A 22,400-nucleotide genomic window follows, 5' to 3' on the forward strand; every position below is an offset into this window, starting at 1 on the left:
CTATGGTTTAATAGTATTTTTGATCTTCTGTCTATCCATCCAGTCAGGGTTTTTTTTAATTTAGTTTCTATCTGCATTTGAGACTGCTATGCTATCACGTTGGCTACGTTGCTAGGTTAGCTTCTATTGTTTTAGCTTCGCAAAGCTGAATATTATTAATCGTGTATTTACATGTTCAGTCACTGTGAATGTCCATTTCGCGTTCTCGACTCTCATTTTCAAGAGGATATAGTATCCGAGGTGGTTTAAAATACAAATCTGTGATCTAAAATAGAAAAAGGAGAGAGTGTGGAATCCAATGAGCCAGCTTGTACCTAAGTTACGGTCAGAGCGAAAAAAGATACGTCCATCACTGCCTCTCAAGTCCTTCACTCTAACGTTCCTCATCTACGAATCTTTCATCCTCGCTCAAATTAATGGGGTAATCGTCACTTTCTCGGTCCGAATCTCTCTCGCTCCATTGTAAACAATGGGGAATTGTGAGGAATACTAGCTCCTGTGACGTCACGCTACTTTCGGTACAGGCAAGGCTTTTTTTTATCAGCGAGCAAAAGTTGTGAAATTTATCGTCGATTTTCTCTACTAAATCCTTTCAGCAAAAATATGGCAATATCGCGAAATGATCAAGTATGACACATAGAATGGATCTGCTATTCCCGTTTAAATAAAAAAAATTCATTTCAGTAGGCCTTTAAACAAGGCGACTCGATAAAGAATCTGGGTATTATCTTCGACCCAATTCTCTCGTTTGAGTCACACATTAAGAGTGTTACTAAAACTGCCTTCTTTCATCTCCGTAATATCGCTAAAATTTGGTCCATTTTGTCCACAAGCGATGCTGAGATCATTATCCATGCGTTCGTTACATCTCGTCTCGATTACTGTAACGTTTTATTTTCGGGCCTCCCTATGTCTAGCATTAAAAGATTACAGTTGGTACAAAATGCGGCTGCTAGACTTTTGACAAAAACAAGAAAGTTTGATCATATTACGCCTATACTGGCTCACTTGCACTGGCTTCCTGTGCACCTAAGATGCGACTTTAAGGTTTTACTACTTACGTATAAAATACTACACGGTCAAGCTCCTGCCTATCTTGCCGATTGTATTGTACCATATGTCCCGGCAAGAAATCTGCGTTCAAAGAACTCCGGCTTATTAGTGATTCCCAGAGCCCAAAAAAAGTCTGCGGGCTATAGAGCGTTTTCTATTCAGGCTCCAATACTTCGGAATGCCCTCCCAGTAAAAGTTAGAGATGCTACCTCAGTAGAAGCATTTAAGTCTCATCTTAAAACTCATTTGTATACTCTAGCCTTTAAATAGACTCCCTTTTTAGACCAGTTGATCTGCCGTTTCTTTTCTTTTCTTTTCTACTCTGCTCCCAACCCGGGGTGGACCGCTAGCCTGTGCATCGGATGGGGACATCTCTACGCTGCTGACCCGTCTCCGCTCGGGATGGTTCCTGCTGGCCCCACTATGGACTGGACTTTCGCTGATGTGTTGGACTTTCACAATATTATGTCAGACCCACTCGACATCCATTGCTTTCGGTCTCCCCTAGAGGGGGGGTGGGGGGGGGGGTTACCCACATATATGCGGTCCTCTCCAAGGTTTCTCATAGTCATTCACATTGACGTCCCACTGGGGTGAGTTTTTCTTGCCCGTATGTGGGCTCTGTGCCGAGGATGTCGTTGTGGCTTGTACAGCCCTTTGAGACACTTGTGATTTAGGGCTATATAAATAAACATTGATTGATTGATTGATTGATTGAAAATCCTCTATAGGACAGAGCTGCTGGTTTTTAGGAACCTACTGCAAAAACACCACCTAAAGTCCTTGTATATCACATGAGTACTGTGCGGTTTTTAAAGACCTGCCTCAAAACACATTTTTTAAGGGTCTACGGCAAAAACCCTAAATAGAAGCTCTCATATAAATAGAGCTGCTGGCACACACGCACACACAAATTATTGTATTTGTTGCCTTCTCGAGACCTCCGAAAAATGCCTACCTCTAGTATTATGATAAAAGTTGTAATTTTACTCAACGCAAGTCAATATTTCACGAGAAAAACTGAACATTTGTGCAATATAATAATAAAAGTTGGAACAGTCGCAATTTTACAAGAAAAGCTTAACATTTTGGCAATTTTATGAAAAGAGTCGTAACTTTACTCGACAAAAGTCACAATTTTATAAGAAAACTTTAACATTTTGGCAATATTATAATAATAATCGGAATTCTACTTGGCAAAATTATGACAAAAGTCAGCTGTTCACCTGGCGGGGTTTTTCGGGAATGAATAGGGAAGTCCTTTAGCTGCCGTCTTGTTTTATCATATATTGCTGCCTTTGCACCTGTCAATGTTTACTTTTGTATGCACATTAAATCAACACAAAATCCTGACTTTGGAGCAATGTTCACAGACTCGAGTATTTGGCTCGCTATTAGATGCAATGGTTTTCCGTATTGGGACCATGATTTTGGTCCTAACTTGTTCACCGGTCCTCATATGGCAGGTACTTTTCTTTGTTGATTATTTCGAGAAGGGTAGAAATACAAAAAAACACACACACACACACACACAGAAAGAGAGAAAGGCTAGCTACTAGTTGCCCCTTTTTTCTTTTGAAATGCTGATGACTCCTCCTCTCTCTGCGTCATCACTCTACTACCTTCTCTTTTTAAAGTGGCATCCATTCCATTAACCCTCCTCCTGCTGGCCTCCCCCAGGTTAGAATGAGGCGGGTCCCTTGTGGAAGACGCAAGGGGCAACAGGGGCCACGGCAGTGCTGATGGCGGGGACATTTGTCATGCTCCCAGGCCTCGGCGGTCTGTTGCTCATCACCCCCACACCCCTCCTTCGGACCTTTGTTGTCCCTCGAACCCAACATGCTGGCTCAGCAGAAGGGGGCTTTCACATGTTTCATTAACATTTGAACCGGCTCTGCATTTTTTAAAACACACTCTAAAATGATTCTTGTTTCGGCAAGAGGAGGTTAGTGATTCGTGTTCCAAATAAGCACAACAATCAGCGCCTGCCGCCGCCACCACTCCAAGGGGGCAGCAGCGCTAAAGTGGAGGTCACAGAGAAAGGTGTTGCAACACTTTGGGCTGGGCAGAACTTGACAGAGGGCAAATCCACTTAAAGCGACCCACCCCCCACACTCAGTCTTACACACACAGAGCATCACATTTTCTAAAACGGTCGTCTGCAGCGTTACAAATACTAAAAGTATTTACATTTACGTTATATAAAAATTAGCCGCTATGACGTCATCAACGATATTTTGTGAGTCGGTTCTGCCAGTTTTAATGGTTGGAAATTAATTTATAGTGCTGCCAGATTCTTCATCTTCCATTCAATGGCAATTTCAGAACAATTTGTAGCATTTGGATGTTTATTGTTATAACAGTTTACTGGTAAATTTCAACACTTTAATTTCCTACCATTTATCATGTATCTTGTGAGCCTAAGGCCCTGTCTACATTAAGCCGGATAACTCCTTAAACAAATAATTATTTAGCCTAAGCCCCGTTTCAGCCACACTAAACCATCGTTTAAGGTTCCCCTCCTTGGATAATTTTTTACACGAGTAAGTGCGCCGTGTATTTCTTGAATCTCCGGCTCTTAGCTTTGTATGGACTCTTCCATCGTTTACAAACTGAGTTCGGAGAGGAAGTGACGTCTTAAACAGTGGCATTGTGTGTGTGTGGACAAGGATAAGGTTAGGTGGGATATAGCCTGGATAACCTTAGTGTAGAAGGGGCCTGAGCCTACACCAGTAGACTTCTGGCCCTGGACTGGTCGTCAAGTCAGTCACATTGCAATAATAACACAACAAATAGTCGCTGGGCCTGGGGTCTACAAAATAGCAGTGTGTCAAGAAATATTGACAACTAACCGCTGCGGCTGTGGGCAACCTCCGTGATTGTTCAAAGCAGAAGCTGCATTTGAATCCGGATCCAGCAGCTTGACCTACCTCTGAATGCGCTTTAAAATGTTGCAATAGTCCAACTTGCCACACTGTTGTTTACATTGACGTCATCAGCAGTAATACCGCTGGCTCAGTAGTTTGGTTCCTCACGGCTATGACAACATTGGTTCTGCTGCTGCTGCTGTGTTGTCCAATATACACAAGACCCGTAATATACACATTATCATTATTTAGGTTAAAATTAAAACATTTAGTTATTGAATATACATTTTAAACAACAGCCTCTATCCAACTGTCCCTTATCGCTTTGGTGCTTTAGGGAAGCTAACCGCCGCAGCTGATATGAAAACCTTACGTGAAGTAAGCATTTTGTGTATGCATCATTGGTGCAACAACGTCAAAAACACATGCAATTTTACGGAACGCAACACACATGGACAGGGCAAACGCACAGCAGCGTCCAAAACACTCGCAAACCCCCAAATCACAAACTCATTAAATCGGTAGGTCCATAATACTTTTAAAGGCCTACTGAAACCCACTACTACCGACCACACGGTCTGATAGTTTATATATCAATGATGAAATCTTAACATTGCAACACATGCCAATACGGCCGGGATAGATTAGTAAAGTGCAATTTTAAATTTCCCGCGAAATATCCTGCTGAAAACGTCTCGGTATGATGACGCCTGCGCGTGACGTCACGGATTGTAGAGGACATTTTGGGACACCATTGTGGCCAGCTATTAAGTCGTCTGTTTTCATCGCAAAATTCCACAGTATTCTGGACATCTGTGTTGGTGAATCTTTTGCAATTTGTTCAATGAACAATGGAGACAGCAAAGAAGAAAGCTGTAGGTGGGAAGCGGTGTATTTCGGCCAGCTAGCTGCAGCAACACAAACACGTAGCCGGTGTTTCATTGTTTACATTCCCGAAAGATGACAGTCAAGCTTTACCATTGGCCTGTGGAGAACTGGGACAACAGAGACTCTTACCAGGAGGACTTTGAGTTGGATACGCAGACGCGGTACCATGAGTACGCAACCAGAATGTTGCCATAAGCATTTTGTTTAATTTGTATGTGTAACGCAGTACGCAGCTGCGGCTTCCAAACATTTGATCGCTTGCCCATACGTGCGTGCCGCTATGTGCATGTCACGTACGTAACTTTGGGGACTTTGGGGAAATATATGTGCTGTATGAACTTTGGGGAGGTGAACGGTCCTTTGGGCTGTGGGATTGAGTGTGTTGTGCGGGTGTGTGATTTGTATTGGCGGGTTATATGGACGGGAGGGGGGAGGTGTTTGTTATGCGGGATTAATTTGTGGCATATTAAATATAAGCCCGGTTGTGTTGTGGCTAATAGAGTATATATACTGTATGTCTTGTGTTTATTTACTGTTTTAGTCATTCCCAGCTGAATATCAGGTCCCACCAGCCTCTCACAGCATCTGAATCACTTCCACTGCCCTCTAGTCCTTCACTCTCACTTTCCTCATCCACAAATCTTTCATCCTCGCTCAAATTAATGGGGAAATCGTCGCTTTCTCGGTCCGAATCGCTCTCGCTGCTGGTGGCCATGATTGTAAACAATGTGCAGATGTGAGGAGCTCCACAACCTGTGACGTCACGCGCATATCGTCTGCTACTTCCGGTACAGGCAAGGCTTTTTTATCAGCGACCAAAAGTTGCGAACTTTATCGTAGATGTTCTCTACTAAATCCTTTCAGCAAAAATATGGCAATATCGCGAAATGATCAAGTATGACACATAGAATGGACCTGCTATCCCCGTTTAAATAAGAAAATCGCATTTCAGTAGGCCTTTAAAGAAAAGTTGAATAAATACAGAAAATTTACCTTTTCACTCGGCTGACGTTCTTCTGGGCATTCTGTTCATCAATAAATCAATCAATCAAAGTTTATTTATATAGCCCTTAATCACAAGTGTCTCAAAGGGCTGCACAAGCCACAACGACATCCTCGACTCAGATCCCACATCAGGGCAAGAAAAAACTCAACCCAATGGGATGACAATGAGAAACTTTGGAGGGGACCGCAGATGTGCATATCAGTATGTGGAATTCAATTATGGGATGGATTATGCAAAGATGTCAAACAATGTATTAATATGATCCAATTCAAAAACTACAAGTGTTTACAAAGTACAAGGAAGAAGAATCTTGATAAACATCTTGAACCTTGTTGAAAATTAAATATTCATCAATTATGTGTATCATGACTGGCTTAACTATTAAGAGAACTGTTGAGTTAATTGGTGTCAATTATGTTACAATTACAAGATAAGAACAGGAAGTGAGAAAATGTGTTAGTAAAAAGGGGTAGGATTAAATAAGCTTTGCTTCTTCCTACTCCTTTTTGAACATGTTGTAAAGAGAAATGAAAATATGTTATTGTTATATAATTAGAAATGTCCAATAATGGCTTTTTTGCCGATATCCGATATTCCGATATTGTCCAACTCTTAATTACAGATTCCGATATCAACCGATACCGATATATACAGTCGTGGAATTAACACATTATTCTGCCTAATTTTGTTGTGATGCCCCGCTGGATGCATTAAACAATGTAACAAGGTTTTCCAAAATAAATCATCTCAAGTTGTGGAAAAAAATGCCAACATGGCACTGCCATATTTATTATTGAAGTCACAAAGTGCATTATTTTTTTTAACATGCCTCAAAACAGCAGCTTGGAATTTGGGACATGCTCTCCCTGAGAGAGCATGAGGAGGTTGAGGTGGGCGGGGTTGGGGGGACGGTGTTGAGGTGGGGGGGTTGGGGGTATCAGGGGGTGTGTATTGTAGCGTCCCGGAAGAGTTAGTGCTGCAAGGGGTTCTGGGTATTTGTTCTGCTGTGTTTATGTTGTGTTACGGTGCGGATGTTCTCCTGAAATGTGTTTGTCATTCTTGTTTGGTGTGGGTTCACAGTGTGGCGCATATTTGTAACAGTGTTGAAGTTGTTTATACGGCTACCCTCAGTGTGACCTGTATGGCTGTTGACCAAGTATGCATTGCATTCACTTGTGTGTGTGAAAAGCCGAAGATATTATGTGATTGGGTTGGCACGCAAAGGTAGTGCCTTTAAGGTTTATTGGTGCTCTGTACTTCTCCCTACGTCCGTGTACACAGCGGCGTTTTAAAAAGTCATAAATTTTACTTTTTGAAACCGATACCGATAATTTTTAAACCGATACCAATAATTTCAGATATTACATTTTAAAGCATTTATCGGCCGATAATATCGGCAGTCCGATATTATCGGACATCTCTATATATAATGTATCATATTATATCTGTTTACATGTTCGAAATAAATTAAACCATAACCATAAACAACAATAATAATAACGGTTGTAAACCTCCATATGAAATTAAAATGATCGAAAAACCGTAATTGATAACTGCACTTTGATAAACTAATGGAAGGACTAGCGTTAGCTTGCTAGCACGAAAACAAGCAATGTTAACATATGTTCCCATTTAAAAAAACATCATACCCCAATCTAAACTTATATAAACACATTTCTGTCTCAACAACTGAGATACAATATTCACATTGAACATAAAGGCTGTGCTGTCATTGCACAAAGTGATGAATATAAACTCCACAGTGTGGCGTTGAAACAGACGGATATCCGTTCAACAGGAAGAGAACTCGCGTGACGTCACATAAACCGGAAGTAAAAAGAACTGATAACCAGAATTGCATTCATGAAAAAAACATTCTAAAACCTATACAAATTAAAATGGAAGAAGATAAACCTATTCAAACACACAAATACAAACAAGGCTAGAACAATATTTTATGTTTCCAAGAAAGTACAGTATATTGTGTTTATTTTAGTTGTTTAAAAAATACAACTTGATTAAAATATTTTAGTGTGTCTATTTGTACTTTTGAGCACTTTTAACAATACTGCGATAATGACAACTGTGATCACAATCATTTTATTTAGCCATTTAATGTATTGTTTTGGTTGTGTATATGTGAGGGTCCTCCACCCCGCCAACAGCGACAGAACCTAATCTATTGCTTTTGGTTGTGATTTTTATTGAAGTGCAAAATATTGGTGATAGAGTATATTTTTTATTTGTATTATTTGTTTGTTTTATCTTACGTGGATATTTCAAAGTTTACATTCCAATGACAATGTTGAACTATATGAGAAATACAAGTTTAACGCATTTGAAAGTGTATATTTGCATTAGAATTATGTGGTTAATTTGGTCTCAAAATAATGTTGGCAATAATATTGTTTATCTGCAATAATTTGTAGGTCAATATATCATCTAGCGAAATTTCTCGGCCCAGTCTTATCTTTGCCCTGCAGATGCAACATATCTGCTGCATCAATCAAGACTAGAAATGTCCGATAATGGCTTTTTCGCCGATATCTGATATTCCGATATTGTCCAACTCTTAATTACCGATTTCGATATCAACCGATACCGATATATACAGTCGTGGAATTAACACATTATTATGCCTAATTTTGTTGTGAAGCCCTGCTGGATGCATTAAACAATGTAACAAGGTTTTCCAAAATAAATCAACTCAAGTTATGGAAAAAAATGCCAACATGGCACTGCCATATTTATTATTGAAGTCACAAAGTGCATTATTTTTTTTAACATGCCTCAAAACAGCAGCTTGGAATTTGGGACATGCTCTCCCTGAGAGAGCATGAGGAGGTTGAGGTGGGCGGGGTTGGGAGGGGGGGGGGTTGAGGTGGGGGGTAGGAGAGCGGGGGGTGTATATTGTAGCGTCCCAGAAGAGTTAGTGCTGCAAGGGGTTCTGGGTATGTGTTCTGTTGTGTTCTGTTGTGTTTATGTTGTGTTATGGTGCGGATGTTCTCCTGAAATGTGTTTGTCATTCTTGTTTGGTGTGGGTTCACAGTGTGGCGCATATTTGTAACAGTGTTAAAGCTGTTTATACGGCACCCTCAGTGTGACCTGTATGGCTGTTGACCAAGTATGCATTGCATTCACTTGTGTGTGTGAAAAGCCGTAGATATAATGTGACTCGGCCGGCACACAAAGGCAGTGCCTTTAAGGTTTATTGGCGCTCTGTACTTCTCCCTACGTCCGTGTACACAGCGGCATTTTAAAAAGTCATACATATTACTTTTTTAAACAGATACCGATAATTTCCGATATTACATTTTAAAGCATTTATCGGCCGATAATATCGGCAGTCCGATATTATCGGACATCCCTAATCAAGACATTCTTCTCGTCTCAAGGTTGAGGTTATTGTTACAGAAATAACCTTTGTTCTGCTAACTTGTCATCCCTCCCTCTCAATGGATTTCGCCACAATAATATTTAAACATTCCCGTTTTTAATCCCAAGTCCTGCATGATCTGAGATCTCCTTCCTCCATGCTAACATCCATTGCTATTTTCTCTATCAATTGCCGAGTGACGCAAAGAAGCTTGGACCCTAATGATCAATGCAGGGACGGGGGTCTCTGAGTCAAGGCCGCAGTACAAGTAATACAATAAGCTCCTTCCCCCTCCTCTCTGTGTGTGTGTGTGTGTGTGTGTGTGTGTGTGTGTGTGTGTGTGTGTGTGTGTGTGTGTGTGTGTGTGTGTGTGTGTGTGTGTGTGTGTGTGTGTGTGTGTGTGTGTGTGTGTGTGTGTGTGTGTGTGTGTGTGTGTGTGTGTGTGTGTGCTAAGGTATTTCTAGAATGCCGCCAGCCATGATGGATTTATGAGCGGGCCATACTTTGGTAAACACCGATGGTGGGCAGCTTTGTCCTCCCCCTGTGATATAGTGAAGGTCCCCATAAAAAATGTGAAAACCAGGTTACGGTCACCACAGAGCGGGGCTAAACAATAAAAGGCTTTATGGGCAGATATAGGCCTGTACCATAAATGCTGGAATCTGCTGTTGGAGGGACATTAAAGGGATAATGACGGGGAGGAGCTTTAAAAAAGATCCCTGCACTCACTAAGAGGGTCTTTTGAGAACACACACGCATATATATACTGTAGCCATAGCTGTGCTCAATGGATTGGCAGAAACGATGGAAGTGGTGTAGTGTTTATAGATAAGCGTGGCTTCTTCTCACATTGTAGGGTCGGCCCTTGTTAAACGTCTTCCATGCGCACACCAGATATAGTCGGTGGTGCCAACTCCTGGCCTGGAATGTATCTTCCATCATTTTAATCGTATCTCATTGAACCCCCCAAGTAAACGTGATGTTCTTTAAAGTAAATAATGATGACTGACACATTATTTCAGCAACAAACAAAACATAACCCGCTCAGTGGCCTTGTGGTTAGAGTGTCCGGCCCTGAGATCGATAAGTTAAATAAATAATGATAAATGGGTTATACTTGTATAGCGCTTTTCTACCTTCAAGGTACTCAAAGCGCTTTGACAGTAAGTTGTGAGTTCAAACCCCGGCCGAGTCGTACCAAAGACTATCAAAATGGGACCCATTACCTCCCTGCTTGGCACTCAGCACCAAGGGTTGGAATTGGGGGTTAAATCACCCAAAATAATTCCCGAGCTTGGTGATCAAGTATGATGGGTCAAATGCAGAGGATAATTTCACCACACCTAGTGTGTGTGTGACAATCATTGGTACTTTAACTTTTTTGATAGTGATAGGCAAATCGATACCAAAATATCCATACTCTGTTTCCTATGCTGGTATCAAGTCTCATGTAACGGTATTGATATTTTTGACACGTTTTGAAAACGAAGCAGCGTTATCTAACTAGATGAGGCAATTCCTGAAGGAATTGTGCGTGAATGCGCCAATGCTGAAGTTGAACTGAAATCCTGGAAAAAAAAATTTAGAATTGTTGAAGTAGAGCACACAATTCCCAAACAGGCTGAATATTTTGAAGATGGAACAATTTGAATCGGATGAACAATGTGGGAATTGTGGAACTTTGAAGAATGTCCCATTGATTTAAGTGGGAATTTCCCAAATTTTGGGAAAAGCGGGAATTTTTTTGAAAATGGTAAAAAATAAAATAAAACTTGAATGAGTTGAAATGGTTGGTGTTAACATTTTTCAAATCGGTCGAGAAATGTTGAAGTAGTAACATGTTGAATTGAGAAATGGTATTACAGAATTCCTGGGATTTCGGGAAAACCGGGAATTTTTCCAGTTCAAAAAACAACTTCGTTTTTTGTCCTGATTAAGAGGAATGTTTTGACGGTGGATCGGTTGAAATGCGTTGAAAAATGTGGGAGGAGTAGTCGCCAGAAAAAAGGGTGGAAATAGGGTTTTGGAAAACCAGGAATTCTAGAAAATCCTGGAATTTTTTTTAACTTGGAAAAATGATAGTTCAAATTTACAGAATGGTGCAATGTGTTGAAGGTGGAATGGTCTGAATAGGTTGAAAAATGTGGAAATGGTGAAAGTTTTAAAAATGGCCAATTCATTTTGAATAGGAAAAATGTCCCGGAAAAGCTGGAATTCTGGGAAATCTGGGAATTTTTGGAATTTGTCAAGAGAACGCCCGCGATTTCCGAATAGGCTGAACAGTTTGAAGTTGGAACGGTTTGAGTCGGGTGAAAAATGTGGAAGGGAGAGCACGTCAAAATCTGGAGAAGGAGAAGAATAAGTTTAAGTAGAAGAATAAATTGATGAATTTTGGTGTAGAAAATGCTTTGGAGCATTCACACAATTACAGCTTTGTTGTGTTGAGGATTCCTATTTTAAAGCAGCTAATTATATCAGGTTAGCAAGAACTGCTTTTCCTTCCGCCCCTTATTGGAACAATCCCATTTAGTGCCAACTTTCTCAGTTTATTGTAAGGTGAGCAACATGTGTGTATGTCTAGTCCACATGTCTACAAATAAATGTAAGCATATAGGTACAAATAACGGTCAAATATTTTTAAATGTCTTAGGGTTGTGCCATTTAAATCAGTGGTCCCCAACCACCGGGCCGCACAAGAAATTAAAAAAAAAAACATGTTTTTTTTTTTTTAAATAAACATAAAAAACACAAGATATACATTATATATCAATATAGATCAATACAGTGTGCAGGGATACAGTCCGTAAGCACACATGATTGTATTTCTTTATGACAAAAAAATAAAAAATAAAAATACCATTACCATAAGTCAAGCAGATATTTAAATGTTATTTTAAGGAAAACATTCTAATGTATGATAATATAATATTTGGGTAACACTTTAGTATGGGGAACCTATTGTAAGTAACAAAGACCTAATTAAGAGTTATTTGGACACTAGGGGAACATATTGTAAGTAACAAAGACTTAATTTAGAGTTATTTGGTTAGGGTTAGGGTTAGGGTTATGGTTAGGGTTGTTTTATAATAAGGCCATGCAGAATAAGCATTAATAAGTACTTAATAATGACTAATTAAGAGCCAATATGTTACTAATGTGCATGTTAATAAGCAACTAATTAATGGTGAATATGTTTCCCATGCTAAAGTGTTACCAATATTTGTTACATTATTAGATAATATTGAATAAAATATGTTCAATTGCATGTAGTACATGTATTTTTATCCCGTGAATACATTCGGTAAGCAAAGATAAAGTGCTTTATTGACTCATTATTTCAAGGCTTTGGCAAGCCACATAAAATGCCGTGGCGGGCGGGCCAGGTCTGGCCCCCGGGCCTTGAGTTTGACACCTTAGTGCATTACAGCAGTCGGCAAGGCTAAATTTGGGAACCCCAGCCTTTAACGACTTCCTTTGCTGCCAATCTCTCTCTGTCTTCCCCCGCTGTGCTGCTTTATTAGGTCGCTGGGAAGATTTAGGGATTTAGGAAAGTTAGAAAGCCTGAGCGTCTGGGCATTAGCCATCTGCAGGCACATGTGCAGGAGAAGGGGGGTAAGCGCCTGTGTTTGCTAGTAGTCACCAACACAGACAGGAAGTCTAAAATTAGTGCTTGTTGACTTTAATTCAAACATGTCTGGCCTTATCTTGTCAGCACGCGGCTTTTAGTGTTGGACAATTTGACAGGAGGTCTGCTTTCTCTGATGACTTGAAGTCGTCTGCTTTGAGTTTCCATTCAAACTTCCACTCCGATAACGTCCACTCTGTGCAGAAAGTGTCATGGAAGATAAACTCCGGTTTTCCTCTTCTTTTTTTTTTTTTACCACGCACAATAATCCAAATGACGTAACGACCTATTGTTTGTTTTAACCTGACGGCTCATCTCCCCGCTGGAGGAATGGCAGAGGGAGCGCTCTTTACTGCCTCCTCACGCCCCTGATTGGCCTGAAGAAAGGCAGCGAGAGGGAGCTGTAAAAATAGTTTGACACCCTCAAGGTCCAGCCAGCAATCTCCTCTCCACCCTTGCCCATAAAACTCTTTGAATCCCCTACTAAAGTCCTCTCCCTTCCCCTTCCCCCGCTTCACCCTCAGTTCCAGCCTGGCTTGCACAAGCACCTACAGTATAACCAGCGAGGTTCCCATGTGTGTCCCATGCTTCCATCGCGTCGCTCGGACTTTGCAGCGCTGTTTCTTGCCACGCAACCGATATGTCTATCCAATTAGTAGATCAAGACTTCATCTCGTACTGTCAGACCAAATGACCATCTTCTCGGGCATGTGACGCTTATTGAGCTACCTGGACTTCTGCGATAAGACCAGCTGAACCCATTGTGACCTCCCTTCCTGCACCTAACAATTACACACACATGAAGATGTCATTTTGAGCATGTGGAGTCACATCTTTCATCTTGTGACTTCATAATTAGTTTCCTTAGTTTCTGTATTTACTCCCTGCCCTACGCTGTCATTTTTTTTCCCACTTACTGTTTGTCTCAATTTCTCTTGTCCTCTGGACTTTGCTGCATAATTTTGCTGTGTTTGCTTCCACACAGCACAGCTGTCCCTATGCTTTCTGTGCACTATTTCTTTGTTTTCATCAATAACTTGAACTTTGCCTGCCGCCTCTGCATCCGGGGGTCCCGAGCAACAACGATCAATACACCGAAGCATAACATAACAGTTTTCGCCTTAGACTGGTGGCCTGTCAATCTCAGGGCAGCCATTTGACGTCAGAGAAGGAAGCAACCATCCATGCATCAGAGGTAAATTCAGAGGTCTCAAGGTTGGCAAGTATGGTGGTACCACGATTATTAAGGGTGGGTCATGATTAGAAATGTTGGCAGGCCGATATTATCGGCCGATAAATGCTTTAAAATGTAATATCGGAAATTATCGGTATCGTTTTTTTTAATTATCGGTATCGTCTTTTTTTTTTCTTTTTTTAAAATTAAATCAACATAAAAAACACAAGATACACTTACAATTAGTGAGTGCACCAACTCAAAAAACCTCCCTCCCCCATTCACACTCATTCACGCAAAAGGGTTGTTTAATATTCTGGTCCTACATTATATATCAGTATATATCAATACAGTCTGCAAGGGATACAGTCCGTAAGCACACATGATTGTGCGTGCTGCCGGCACTAAAAGTACTAACCTTTAACAGTTAATTTGACTCATTTTCATTAATTACTAGTTTCTATGTAACTGTTTTTATATTGTTTTACATCCTTTTTTATTCAAGAAAATGTTTTTAATTTATTTATTTATCTTATTTTATTTTATTAATTTTTTTAAAAAGGACCTTATCTCCACCATACCTGGTTGTCCAAATTAGGCATAATAATGTGTTAATTCCACGACTGTATATATCGGTATCGGTTGATATCAGTATCGGTAATTAAGAGTTGAACAATATCGGAATATCGGATATCGGCAAAAAAGCCATTATCGGACATCCCTAGTCATGATATTTAACATAAATAGTTGCATGATGGTGGCTTAAAAGACAACATTTTGTTGGATTTAAGGAGCATTCAACTTTCGGTATTGGCACATTTTAAAATCGGAGGTGGAAAGTCTGAGAGAGAGCATGATGATCTATGTCTGTTTTTCTCTGCTCTTGGAGAAGCAAGCACAGCCAGGAAAATGTGCATCCTCTGACCGCCGTTCCCCAAAATGCAAATGTTGTCAAGGAATGCGGGCCAGCGCTATCAGTGCAGGTGAAGAGGGGAGGTGTGTGTGGGGTGCGGAGGGCGTGGGGGTTGCCCACACAGCTCAGGCCTGCACACTGTGCTCTTATCACACAGTGTAAACACAAGCCAAGCCTGCATTGAATAAAGTGTCACAGGGAAGGGGAGAGGGGGGCAGACCAATAGCTGCCCCTCCTGCCAGGCTCCACACGATAGATAATCCTGCTCCAAAGCCGTGTTGGTCAGCGCCAGCTGTGGTTCAGGTGGAGGGAAAGTGGGGGGAGGAGAGGCATTGTTGCAGTAATTGGATATGTTACAGCATGATACAGTTGCACTGATAAAACTCTCAGGTCTCCGTGCACGCTGCAACACAACTCCTCTCCTTTGCCGTTTTACGCATGAGAAAATCCCCATAAAGAAATACAGCGTGCGTGATGTGAGATGTAGCGTATAGTGTGTATGAATGTCTTAACTGAGTACCTGTGCATGAGTGGCCAATTGTAGTCAGCAGCTGTTATAGAGGTCACGTGACACAGGTTATTATCTTTCAACACACGCTGGACTGCAGGTTGGAAAAATGGCCTCTTTGGAGACGGTGGCGTACGTTGTTATTGCCGTAGGACCCCCAAAGTCCAACGCCACAACTCAAAAATGCCAGAGTCTCTATGTGTTTTGCTTGTTCTTTTTGACCAGTGCACAAAGCAAGGTCTATAAAGACATGGATGACAGAGTCTGGTGTGGATGAACTTGACTGGCCTGCACAGAGTCCTGACCTGAACCCGATAGAACACCTTTGGGATGAATTACAACGGAGACTGAGAGCCAGGCCTTCTCGACCAACATCAGTGTGTGTCCTCACCAATGCGCTTTTGGAAGAATGGTGGAAAATTCCTATAAACACACTCTGCAACCTTGTGGACAGCCTTCCCAGAAGAGTTGAAGCTGTAATAGCTGCAAAAGGTGGACCGACATCATATTGAACCTTATGGGTTAGGAATGGGATGGCTCTTTAAGTTCATATGTGAGTCAAGGCAGGTGGCCAAATACTTTTGACAATATAGTGTAGTTTTGAAACACTACTGTGAGTGTGAATGTTGTCTGTCTATCAGTGTTGGCCCTGCGATGAGATGGCGACTTGTCCTGGGTGTACCCCGCCTTCCACCCGAATGCAGCTGAGATAGGCTCCAGCACCCCCCGCGACCTCAAAAGGGACAAGCGGTAGAAAAATGGATGGATGGGTTGTTAATTTTGAAAAATTCAGCATTTTCAAAAGAAAACGCGATTACAGAGTCAAATGAAACACCTGAGGACTGCGCAATTTGTATATTTGATGTGTTTTTTAAATGAAAAATAACATTTGTATAATGTTACATGTTTTTATAAATTAAAAAAAAAAGTGACCTAAGTCAGTTGCAGCTATGTGAACCACTACTTTACCATCCGCATAAATCGTCAATTGTGAATAACACTTTATCATTCAATAGCATGAGGAAGCGGGGTGGGGCGTGGTTATGGGTAGTAATTCGCACAAAGTGCTATGATGATATGATTTTCTTTAAGAAGGCTCAAAAAATGTACACATACATTTAAAACAAATCTGGTGTTATTTATTAATCTTGTTTTCACATATTTTTAATTATTGCTGCTTTTTTTACAAGATACTTTGTTGAAATTGTTTCAAGTGTTTTTAATGACAGACTTTTAATTACTTTTTTAGCAACAAATATAGCATCGTCTTCGAGGTGTTATTATAAAATGTACTCGTATTTAGTGACTACTTCTGCCCCGCAATGTCCCTAACGAAAGAGGACGTCACCCTTGCTTGGCGCTGTTGCTCCAGTTAGACTTTCTCTTCACTATCCTCTTAATATTTGCACATTTTGTAGATGGCTGTCAGCAGGTATATCTGCATTATATTAAAATTACTTCCACATCACAGACATGCTGACAACGCTTCAAACAATGACGTGCGTTTTGTTTAATCCAGTTTCGGCAGCGCAGGTTTTCATTAATCAAAGGTTTTTTTTCGGTGGTCAAGTTTTAGGTACATCACTTGTCAATTGTGCACAAATAATAGACTTTATATATCAGTCATACATATATACATATATGTACAGTGTTGGCGTTAACGCACTTTTGCGGCTAAAGTTTCAATGTTAGAGATCTAAAATAATTATTTGAAAACGACAGTCAGGCCGGAGTGAAAATCTTTTAGCGGGCCGTAATTTGCCAAGGTCTGATCTATGGTTTGATTTTAAACTTTCGTGACTTACACAAATCCCAAATACAGTAATAAAGTTGGTTTTGCACAATAGGTCCCCTTTAAGAGGATACGTTATTCTTGCTGTACTTGCTCATATTTTTACCTGACATTTCTGCATCCTGGGGTCATGTTTCAAGCTCCGCTTGTGCCAACCTGACACAAATCGTACAAATTGTGTCTGTGCTCATTCTGATGTATGAAAAAATTAAGTAGTCGGCGTGTTTGATCACTTTGGCACCTGTCTGGCGTAACAAGTTGCGACAATTCAGACTGGAAAGCCGTTTGTTATCATAAGATTGGTAATAAATGTTAAAAACAGCGTCAGATTTTGTGTGATTTCTTCTGGGGGCTACAAAATATTATATTACTTTAATTTGCTTACAAGTACAAGTGGGGACGGCGTGGCGCGGTTGGGAAAGTGGCCGTGCCAGCAATCTGAGGGTTCCTGGTTCAATTCCCACCTTCTACCAACCGAGTCACGTCCGTTGTGTCCTTGAGCAAGACACTTCACCCTTGCTCCTGATGGGTCGTGGTTAGGGCCTTGCATGGCAGCTCCCGCCATCAGTGTGTGAATGGGTGAATGTGGAAATAGTGTCAAAGCGCTTTGAGTACCTTGAAGGTAGAAAAGCGCTATATAAGTATAACCCATTTACCATTTAAGTAAAAAAACAACCCTTATTTTTAAGGTGTGGCAGTAATAAAAATGCAATTACATTAAGGGGAAACACTTAATGTGTGTGTTTGTACATATATATGTGTGTGTGTGTACACATATATATGCATATATGCATATATATATATATATATATATATATATATATATACATATATATATATATATATATATATATACATATATATATATATATATATATATGAATATATATATATGCATATATATATATATATGCATATATACATATATATATATATACTGTATGTATGTATATACTGTATGTATGTATATATATATATATATATATATATATATATATATATATATATATATATATATATACCCCAAAAAAGGACAAGCGGTAGAAAATGGATGGATGTATATATATATATATATATATATATATATATATATATATATATATATATATATATATATATATATATATACAGTGTTGGCGTTAACGCACTTTTTGCGGCTAAAGTTTCAATGTTAGAGATCTAAAATAATTATTTGAAAACGTCTGTCGCGCCGGAGTGAAAATCTTTTTGCGGGCCGTAATTTGCCATGGTCTGATCTATGGTTTGATTTCAAACTTTCGTGACTTACACAAATCCCAAATACAGTAATAAAGTTGGTTTTGCACAATAGGTGCCCTTTAAGAGGACAAATTCTTCTCGCTGTACTTGCTCATATTTTTACCTGACATCTCTGCATCCTGGGGTCACGTTTGTGCCAACCTGACACAAATCGTACAAGTTGTGTCCGTGCTCACTCTGACGTATAAAAAAAAAAAAAGGTAGTCGGCGTGTTTGATCACTTTGGCACCTGTCTCCCGTAACAAGTTGCGACAATGCAGACTGGAATGCTGTGAAAGTGGAGCAACATGTGGACGTGGGGATGTGACACACAGCACAACAGCTGGATCAGACTGTAATTACTGTGAGAAAAAAAAAGGTCACATTGACTTTGGATGCTAAATGTGCGAAAAAAAAGTAAGAAAAAAAGTGTCATGGTGTTACATTGAGTGTTCAAGGTGGGAAACCTTGAATAATGTGAGATGGGAGCGAGCCAGAGAGGCGAATCCAAGTCATCCAGTGGGTCACCAGGAGGTGAGGCTGCCTACTTCTTCGGGTTCAGGAAAAGTTCAGCTGCATAGCATTAGGCAAATGAGGGACAGAGACTGGGGGAGCAAGAATCTGAGGGTTGGGGACTGATGGTGGGACCACGGGGGACAGGGTCAAAGAAGTTGGAAGGAGAAGGGGAGAAGAATGTTTCAAGTATCATAGCAGGTCTTTTTAGAACTTAGTGCATACCTAAAGGAGGCCTCTTTCATGTGCGGGGATGACGTGCCTCAATGGGTTAAAGGTAGGCGGTGCGAGGCATGAAAGGAGGGGAAAGGGGGCGGAGCTTAAAGCCCCTCAGCTGCTGTGTCTTGTCACACGGCCGCAGAACATGAGAGCCGTCGTGGGCTTCAGTCGAGCTTCGAGTCCGTGGACAGCAAAAAAAACAAGGCGGTTAGGACCAGGAGGACGGACGCCGGGGTTTTTTTTTTTTTTTTTTGCGCATTCGTCGTCGCCCACACTCGGCCACGGCGCGGGGGAGGGGGGCTGGGCGAGGATTCCCTCGCTCGTGTTTTTTTCTTTTTTTCCCCGGATTCCACTCGCTGCATTTCGCGCCCTCCGCTTGGAAGTTTGGGGCTTGATAGACATCGGAGCAGCGTCGCATTGACACATGGATCTAGCACTTTGCATCTGGCCTTTTTAAACTAACATCCACACCACGGGTTTCTTTTTTGTGAGTGGGATAACGACGACCACCCCCTCCTCGCCTCGTATGATGTATGAAAGTGTGGACGTAGTGGGACTGAACCCCAGCCCGAATCCCTTTTTGATGATGGATTACTACAACCAGAGCAGAGGGTGTCTGCTCCCGGAGAAAGGACTGGTTCCCGGGGGTCCTCACCCGTACAGCTCGTCGGTCAGAAACCAGCACTGGAACGGCTCCAATCACTGTAGGTCATCTCCTATAATAATCACAATCAACACCTTTGCATGAATTCCCTTCTTGCCACCAATCTAAACACTTGACCCACTTTCTCAGTCTTCGCCCACGTTGGGTGTTTTTTCCCCCCTCAGCTATGAAAATAAAAACCTGCAAACAGGGCAAGCTAACCTGATCTCTGCAAAAGCCCCACTCCCTCATCTTTTTTTTTTTAAAGTTTAATATCTGCACGTTTAGTTTTATTGCATTGTTTTTCTAAAAGTGAAATGACACCTAATATAGTTTTATTGCAACAACAAAGTCTTTCTTGCAGGTCTTTCTGTTGTCTTTCACAGCTAAAGGAGTGTTAAAAAAAAAGACTTAAGGGCCAATTTCCTCCTTGACTCAAGACTTTAAAAGCACATGACAAAGGGATTTACCCAAAAAAAAAAGGGGGTTCTGGATCTGATATGTAGCAGAAGCAATAAACTGCTATTTGACAACTGTATTTGCCACAATTTTCACCCCGTATTTACACAATTCTCTTTGGCCTCCGAGCACAAAATACATAGTAATTATTGAATTGGCCCACTAGACAGCGTTAGTGGCAGCATTGATTTGAACCATGTGAGCTTGAGTGTGTGGGGGTTTTTGGCCCAGGAAGAGACCTCTGATCCCACACTCCACTCAACATTGTTTAGCTCCACCACAGAGCTCTTGTGTGTGTGTGTTCTTGTATTTCTACCCTTCTTGAGACATCAACAAGGAGTAGTACCTTCCATATGAGGACCGGTGAACAAGTTAGGACATAAATCACGGTCCCAATAATTGCATCTAATAGAGAGCCAAATACTAGAGTCTGTGAACATTGCTCCAAAGTCAGGATTTTTTGTTGATGTAATGTGCATACAAAAGTAAAGATTGACAGGTGCAAAGACTTAGACTTCCTTTTATTGTCATTAAAATTTGAACTTTACAGTGCAGATAAGAACGGGATTTTGTTGCATTAGCCCGTTGTGGTGCAGGATAAAAGAGCAATAAGATGCAGATATAAATAAATAGATTACTGTACAGTAGGGGTGTAACGGTACGTGTATTTGTATTGAACCGTTTCGGTCCAGGGGTTTCGGTTCGGAGGTGTACCGAACGAGTTTCCACATGGACATATTAAGTTTTGTAAACAATGCACACCGAGGCACAACACACAGCATGCTAGCAACGACCGGGCTACGATAGACTGACCACACGTCCTCTTTTCACCGGACATGTCATCTTTTGCGTCGCTGTCCGGGTGGAGTTTCTTAAATGCCTCAAATGTCCGGCATTTTGAGTTAGGGTTGCATGTATTTTCAATGTACGTTCAGGGTTAAGAAGGGGTTAAAAACAAAACAAATTGTGCGCGCAGCAGCATTCGTGAGGGAGGGGCAGAGAGAGCGAGAGTTATGATAAACGCGCATGCGTCGCCAGGCTCTGCTTTTTATCGATAGATTTATCAGATTACATTTTTTATTATCTATAGCAGGGGTGTCAAAAGTGTGCCCCGGAGGCCATTTGTGGCCCACAGCTAATGTTTTAAATTCCCAAGGCACATTCTAAAAATATTATTAAAATAAACAAAAACATAACAAAAGTGAAATAAAAAAGCTTAAAGTTTAAATGTAATTTAGAAAAAGTTGCAATATTGACTAATAAAACAAAGCTGTTTTTTTTTTTCTTTCAAACTGTCATTGCTCAAAACATAATATTGAATCAAAATCAATGTTATTATGAATTATTGACCTATCCAAGGTTCCGATTACTTCACATCAAATATTCCACTAAGAAAAATATTTTTGGTGGAAGATTTTGCAAATTTGGTAAATAAATAACCCAAAAATTTATATTTTGTTGTTTTCTTACTGTACCGAAAATGAACCAAACCGTGGCCTCTAAACCGAGGTACGTACCGAAACAAAATTTTTGTGTACTGTTACACCCCTACTGTACAGATAAATATATTGCTGTTTTTCACATGCATCCACGTTTATGGATGTATGTTACATTGTCTTTATATTCCAGAAAGTTAATCCGTTTTTTGGGAGGGAATTGAGGGAATTATTTTGATGTGTTCAAGAGTCTGATGGCCTGAGGGAAGAAGTTGTTACAGAACCAAAGGCAGCAATATATGATAAAACAAGACGGCAGTTTAAGAAGGACTTCCCTATTCATCCCCGAAAAAACCCGCCAGGTGAACAGCTGTTTTACGACTTCCGGTGCTGACGTAAGACAACCCGCGTCCCATATGTGATCATAGGATGAACAAATACGCTACGGTACTAAAACTATAGTGGCCATTAACAGTTAGCATCTACAGCTGGGTTGCCCAAAGTGCGGCACAGGGGCCATCTGTGGTTCGTGACACCTTTGTCATCGGCCTTAAGCACATTACAAAAAACAAAACAATATAGTTCTCATATGCACCCCTGGTGGTGAAATCCATCAAAATAAGGGTGGTCCCCAAAAGGAGGGATTTTTCAAATTGAGTGGGTGTTGCTTT

The 22,400-nt window shown here is 40.7% G+C and overlaps 1 protein-coding gene across 2 annotated transcripts in view; it reads left to right on the forward strand.

The window, feature by feature from the left end:
* Positions 1-22,400, forward strand: part of raraa (retinoic acid receptor, alpha a) — a 400,791-nt gene that overhangs the window by 271,588 nt on the left and 106,803 nt on the right. The window contains exon 1 of one of the 2 annotated variants that reach the window (XM_062056003.1): positions 19,224-19,895. The exons of the other annotated variant lie outside the window; for it this stretch is intronic. Within the exon in view, the coding sequence (XP_061911987.1) occupies positions 19,718-19,895 (178 nt within the window). The 5' untranslated portion in view covers positions 19,224-19,717. Of the gene's footprint in view, positions 1-19,223; positions 19,896-22,400 lie in introns of those variants that run through there. 2 annotated transcript variants of the gene reach the window in all.

Source organism: Entelurus aequoreus, linkage group LG08 (assembly GCF_033978785.1).
Source record: "Entelurus aequoreus isolate RoL-2023_Sb linkage group LG08, RoL_Eaeq_v1.1, whole genome shotgun sequence".
NCBI classification, from domain to species: Eukaryota; Metazoa; Chordata; class Actinopteri; order Syngnathiformes; family Syngnathidae; genus Entelurus; species Entelurus aequoreus.